We start from the raw sequence: 6,824 nt of genomic DNA, 5'->3' as shown, positions 1-6,824 counted from the left end.
TCAATGCACATCCGCCAGCTTCCATTAGGCTTTTTGACAAGGACTACATTGGAGAGCCATTGTGGGTACCAGGCCTCTTCTATGAAACCGGCCGCCAGAAGTCGGCTTACCTCTTCTCGGATGGCAAGTTGCCGATCTGGGGCCTGTCGCCTGGGCCTTTGTTTCACCGGACGGGCATCGGGCGAGATGTTTAGGTGGTGTTGCGCGACTTCCGGGTGGACTCCTACCAGGTCAGATGGCGTCCAAGCGAAGATGTCGGCGTTGGCTTGCAGAAGGCCGACGAGCTGCTGTTGCTCCTGTTCGGGCAGTCCTAACCCGATCTTGACTGTTTGGTCGGGCCTGCCTTTGATCAGTGGTAAGTCGATGGTGGATTCCTTCGGCTCGGGGCGGGGGGTCGGTTTTTTTCCCTCCCGGGGGTCCTCCAGCGGGGACTGGATCCTCGCTCTCTTGTTTAGTGATACGGCGGTTAAGTAGCAACGCCTGGACTCCCAGGAGTTCCCTGCTACTTCTCCGACCCCATCGTGGGTCGGGAACTTGATGGTTTGGTTGTAAGTTGAGATGACGGCTCGGATCTTGTTGAGGGTTGGCCGTCCGAGGATGGCGTTGTATGCCGTGGGGAGGTCGACCACTAGAAAGGAGGTCATCACTGTCTTTGTCCTCGGGGAAACTCCCAAAGTTAGGGGTAGGGTGATAACCCCTAGTGACGAGATTGAGGCGCCGGTGAACCCCGTGAGCGTTGAGCATACCGGCTTCATGTTCTCCTTCACCAGGCCGAGCTTTTGGAAAGCGTCCCAATAAAGTATATCGGCCGAGCTTCCAATGTCGACCATGATCCTTCTTACTTGCGCGTTGGCGATTCTGGCTGATATCACCAGTGCGTCATCATGTTCGGCTGGCACGGGTCCCCCGGTCGGGAAGGTGACTTCGGGGCCTTTTTCATGTTTGGAAGCTTCGGCTCGGGAGGCCCTGGCGTAGGCCTTTCCGCCCGCCATGGAGTTCCCTCCGGACGCTGGCCCGCCGGTTATGACATCTATGTGCCGCTCGATGGGTCCCTCCGGGCGTGGCGAGAACTCCTTTTCTGGTCGGAGGTATGAGCCGAGGTGCCCTCGGCGGATGAGCTCCTCAATTTGCCTTTTTAATTCTCGACACTCCTCGGTGTCGTGACCGGGCTGTCGATGAAAACGGCAGTATTTAGAGCGGTCCGCGAGTTCGCGCGGGCTATTCATCGGGTGAGAATCTTTGAGAAGACCTTTCTCCTTGATGTGGAGAAATATTTCGGTCCGGGAGGAGTTCAGGCCTGGGGGAGGGGACCTGGGTACCGCATCGTCGAGTCCGCCAGCCCTACGCCGGGAGGTAGCGGGCTGTTGCTGCCGGGGCTGCTCTGGCTTAACCCTCTTGCGCTCGTCGCGCCTTCCAACCATCCATGCTTCAGCAGCGACGAACTGGTTTGCGCGTTGTAACATTTCGGGTACCGAAGTGGGGGGTCGCTCCACCAGAGACCAAAAGAATCGGGTAGGCCGCAGGCCCATCATGAATGCCTGCATCATCAAAGAGGGGTGAGCATCAGTCAGCCCGCGAATTTGTATGGTGAAGCGGTCCACGAAGTGAGAAAGGGGCTCGTCCTCCCTCTGGTTGAGCCCGAGGAGCATTGCCACCGACGGCCTCGGCTTGGCGTGAGCCAGAAAGTTAAGTTCGAAATCCTTGGCCAACTGGTTGAAAGAGGCGATGGACGCGGTCTTCAGATTGTTGTACCACGCCCGGGCTGGGCCTCGCAGGGTTGTCGGGAAGACCCTGCACATCAGGGCGTCGGACATCCCATACAGTGCCATCTGGGCGCGGAAAGCGGCTACGTGGTCAGCCGGGTCGGTGGCGCCATCGTAGGCGTCTAATGAAGGGAGCCGAAAATGCGGCGGGATCGCATGCTCTTGAATCTCGGGGGTGAAAGGGGACCCCTGGTGTTGCTCGGCCCCCGGGTCTCCCCTGGTCCGGCGAACCTCACGCTGCACCTCGTCCAGTCGGCGGCCTACGAGGCGTAGCTGGGCCCACAGGCCCTCCGCCGAGTCTGAAAGTGGGGCTACGGGCGTCGGGTGCGTCGCTGGGTCCTCCGCTCCTCGGCTCCCGGGTTGGGTCGATTGGCCCGGAGGCGAAGCGAGAGACTCGGGAAGCAGTGCGGGGTTCTGGGCGGCGGACCGTTGCCGTGGTGGAGGCAGGGTTGAGTGCGAAGACGTTGGAGGAGAGACCAGCGGAATGATGGTCTGCATCACTCCCGTAAGAGCTTGGACCTGGTGTGTGAGGTCGTAGAAGGCTTCAGGCGGCACGGGGGACGGGCCACCGGGATTGGCGATGGGCGGCGACAGACCAGGGTCGTTGAACGATCGCCAATAGCGCTTCGAGATCGCAGCGGGGCGCTCGTCCCGAACCCCCTCCTGTTGGGGATGCTCATCCGTTGCGTCGGTCGTGTGCGACCTGACGGCTGGGGGTTCGTCGAAGTGAGCCTGTTGATCGCTTGACATTCGGACCGGCCCTCCTTCTAGCGCCATTATGTTAGGGTAAACACCTTTTTCTTAGCCGTGACCCGGGGGGTCGTCTCGGCTCGTTCGGGGGTCCGAATGGCGAGGATCTCCCTGGGGCGTTGCTCGTCTCTGCCAAGGCGGTCGGGCGCGGCCTCGGCCTCGGGGCGACGCTGCGACTTCCTCCGGGCGGGGATGCTGCGTATCCGGACGGGGGCCTCGGCTCGGTACCTGCACAAAGGTCGGGTCGGGATGCTCCACCCGACCCCTCCGATGATCAAGTTAGAGAGTGACGTGGAGGTCGTTTTCCTTTCAGGAGCCAGTCCCTCTTCTCCTTCTGGCTCGGGGGTGTTTATAGGGGGACTCGGCATTACCGGGCGCACCATCCCGTCAGTCGGGGCCGTACCTCCGATAGCGTCCGACATCGCCGAGGATGTTGCGTAGGGGACCGGGGAATCGCAGGGTATGGGCGAGCTCCAACCGCTACCTACTTTTGTCTCGTCCTACTGTGCTGGGTCAACTGAAGGGGGCTGTGGGCTCAGCGAGGCTGACGTCCGGACGCAGATCGTCACCCTTATTGCTCTTCCTGGGGCGCCGCGCCTGTCCACGTGCGGGGGACATTGCCAGGAGTGACGTCCGCCATTTTTTGCCATATCAGTATCCATCTTAAGGACATTGTAATCAACGCCGAGATTGGAATCTTCCTATCGGCTTCTCTCGTTGGAAACTTGTTGCTCTTTATCCTCTCATCTCTCTCCACTTCTTTGACGGGGTAAGTGAAGCATACAGCCATGGCGCTCTCAGAGAAGGCGATGACCGAGCCATTGGAGGAGGAGACCGCAGCGGAGGCGTGCTTTGCCGACGAACTCCTGTTTATGGACTTCACATCCGACCCTTACCATCCGCCACTTGAGGCGGCGTCATCCTCGGCCGCCACAGCTGCCGCAGGGGAGTTGCAGCTCCACGCCCTCCTCTTCCAGGAATTATTCGACCCGTCCGGAGATGGCCTTCCGGTTCCTTTCCAACCTCGTCAAAATCCTGTTTTTGGCTTAGAAAAATGATCAAAATCCTTTCTTTTTATTGTTCCTAATGTGGGGCTTTTGTAGGGGCTGCCGACGGAGGGAGGAGATGGAGGAGACGAGGAGGAAGAGGAGCTCGAGTGGCTCGCGAACAAGGACGCGTTTCCGGCGCTGGAGACGTCGTTCGAGATTCCCGCCCCCTCCCGCAGCGGCGGCGGCAGCGGCGGCGGAGGGAGCGGAATCGAGGCCGGGGCCGCAATGTGCGCGGTGGGGGAGCGGCCGAGCCCTGTTTCGGTCCTGGCGGCCGCGGCTTCGTTCTCCGCGCCGGTGCGTCCGAGGAGCAAAACACGGAGGCGGGGACGGAGGGTGCCAACCTGCTTCCCCCCGAAGCCAGCCGCCATGGCCGGAGCGAAGAGGGTGTGCACCCTAGAGCGGCGGCGGTGCAGGCACTGCCAGGCGGAGGAGACGCCGCAGTGGCGGGCGGGGCCGGAAGGGCCGAAGACGCTCTGCAACGCGTGCGGCGTGAGGTTCAAATCCGGTCGTCTGGTCCCAGAGTACCGGCCGGCGAGCAGCCCCACCTTTTCCGCCGCCATCCACTCCAACTCCCACCGCCGCATCGTGGAGATGCGCCGTCAGAAGGCTGTCTGCGAGCGGCGGAGCACCACGGCGCCGCGCCGTCCCTCGTTACTCCTCCGTTGATGCAATCCCCTCCTCTCCAACGCGGGCCCCCCCACCCAAAAAAGCCAAAAAAAAAGAAGAATATAAAAAAACAACAACTTTTTTTCCACTGGAGATGTATAAATATTTTCTTAGTTTTAGCAGGAAAATAGAACATTAATTAGCTTATTTCAACCATTGTTTGTTAGTTTCTTTATTCCTTTAGTGAATAATTTTATTTATTTATTTATTTATAAAAAAATGATGAAAATAAGATTTAAATTCAAAATCTTATGATAAATCATGAAAGTCTTTCTTGGATCCGAAGATTTGGATCTGAAATGAACTTATTAGTAAAGTCCAAAAGATGGCAATAATTTATGTTAAGGTGGCAAGAATCATGGCGTAGGTGAAGGACCACTGATGGAGATCAGTGAATCCTATGTTAGATTATTACTTTCTAATTAGTCACAGTGGAAAAATAGAAGAATCCAAGACGCTTAAACTATGTATTCTTCTTGTCTTTCTTACTTGTCATTTTAAGTATCCAATAGAAGACTTATTTAAAATTTATCATCATTTATTTATATAGAATGATTTTTTTGAAAATATTTTTTTTTTCCCATAAGGTGTATCTTGTTTTTCTTTTTTCAATATAGTTCTCATTATTTTTATAATCTCGTAATTTCTCTTTCCTTCCTCACCCATTATGTTAGACATTCCTGTTTTCTTTTTTGCTTATTATTTTCACCCTAGAAAATAAAGAAAGAATGGATTTGTCATCGTTGATAAAGATGATCCTCACCCTTCCTCGAGACGCAATACTCGATTGTTGAAGTCGACAGAGTATTGCGTCTCGAGGAAGGGTGAGGGCCTCATAGTGATAGGCAAGGGGCAGAGATGATAGATGCAACAAAGAAGGAAGGGTGCTACCCAAAGACAATAATGTCTCGCATTGCACAACAAGTGGGGAAGGGGGCCTTAAAGCAACGAACACAACTAATGAGGAATAGGACTAAGGCGACAAACGCAATGGGCATCGCATTGAAGCATTAATGGTGATGCGTAGGGAAGAGCAGGTGATATTGGTTGGATGAAAGCGACAGAGAAAGAAAGAATATTTATGAAATTATAGAAAATAAAGGTACTATACGGGAAAAATAAAAAATACGAGCACAGAAAAAAAAAAAAAATTCACAAAAATCATCCATTTATATATTTATAAAAATATTTTTTTTCCGTTATCAAGGATTATTTTTAAAAGATGAAAAATATGGATCTTAAATGTCATATCATTTGAGAGAGGTCGCGCGTAAATGCATCGCGTATCTCCTCGTGGTAAAACAATTCAAAAGAAGAAACCGCCCTTTCCTTTCATTCATTCATTCAAGTATCGGGAGACAATGAGACCAACCAATTCCAATACCAGAGAAACACCGATATAAGTGGAGGGCAGAGCGATGGCGCCGGTGACGGCGATCGCCGTCGAGCGAACGGGAGTTCAAGAAACACCGAGGTAGATGTGTCTCACCCTTCTTCGTCAGTTCTGGTTTGGATGGTTTCTTTCTGGCTGCAGAAATCCTAGTTCTTATCTAGCGTTTGGACAATCCGCTCACTCCTTGATTCATTAAATCTTTTCTGCATCATGATTTCTTGGATTCGATTTGATCTGTTCGCTTCTTGGCGATTTGGGTTTTCTTTTAGGCAATTGCGCAAGATTCAACGTTTACTACATGTTCCGTTTCATCTGTTCGTTTCTTTGGCGATTTGGGTTTTCTTTCAGGCAATTGCACAAGATTCAATGTTCACTACATGTTCCGTTTGATCTGTTTGTTTCTTTGGCTTTTTGGGTTTTCTTTCAGGCAATTACACCCCTTTCTTGCTCGTTTTCAGTTTCTTCTCTTTGAATCGTCTCCTCCCCCCGTTCTTCTGTTGCGTTTGGATTCGGTAGGGTGAAGCGGATTCCGAAACCAAGGAAGCATCCGTCCCCTTTCTGTCATCTGCTTTAGGAAGCAAGCGTGCAGTGATGGTCTACTGATTAAGGTGTCCATCGATTTAGGTTGCTTTTAATTCTCATACATGTATTCTTCACTAGAAGTATTATGCATGATCGCATTCGTTCAATTTTTTGCAATATAACTTCTCTAAATATTTACTAATGCATGTATATTCTCAATTTATTAGTGAAAATATAAACACATAAAGCTAATAATCGTAATCCTAATCTTTTATAAATGTTTTCCTAATGAAAATGATTGATTTTTAGAAGTTAAGAGTTCTCGAATAGACAATTCTTGTCTAAGAAATCTAGTTTTAATTAGCACATCAATCTGTAAAATAAAATTAGAGTTTCAATGATAGATTATTGTCATCAGAGGTTAATCCTTTAGACTAAGAAACTTATGTAACCACGTGTTTATAAAAAAAAATAATAATTTTGAGAAATTAAGAAACGTCTCAAATAATATAATTAGGAGTTTTTTAATGTTGAAACCAATATCATGTATTTATCTATTTATAAAAAAAATATAGTTGTTGTTAGCGAACAAATATACCGTGGCTGATGAGTCAGCACGACTAGTTCTGCAGGTCGATGTCAGGAGCTTTCTATAGAGTGAGCTGGATGATGAGGTGGCTG

At 51.4% G+C, this 6,824-nt stretch overlaps 1 protein-coding gene across 1 annotated transcript; it reads left to right on the top strand.

Moving 5' to 3' along the window:
- Positions 1–3,203: 3,203 nt before the first annotated feature.
- Positions 3,204–4,381, top strand: LOC135596632 (GATA transcription factor 1-like). Its single transcript, XM_065088691.1, has 2 exons — positions 3,204–3,523; positions 3,617–4,381. Exons 1-2 carry the CDS (start codon positions 3,302–3,304, stop codon positions 4,226–4,228), a joined length of 834 nt encoding a protein of 277 aa, XP_064944763.1. The 5' UTR covers positions 3,204–3,301; the 3' UTR covers positions 4,229–4,381.
- Positions 4,382–6,824: the final 2,443 nt, after the last annotated feature.

The sequence above is a fragment of the Musa acuminata genome, chromosome BXJ1-11 (genome assembly GCF_036884655.1).
Source record: "Musa acuminata AAA Group cultivar baxijiao chromosome BXJ1-11, Cavendish_Baxijiao_AAA, whole genome shotgun sequence".
NCBI classification, from domain to species: Eukaryota; Viridiplantae; Streptophyta; class Magnoliopsida; order Zingiberales; family Musaceae; genus Musa; species Musa acuminata.
Note: the sequence above shows the minus strand (reverse complement) of the source record. Positions and strands in the feature narration are given on the sequence as shown.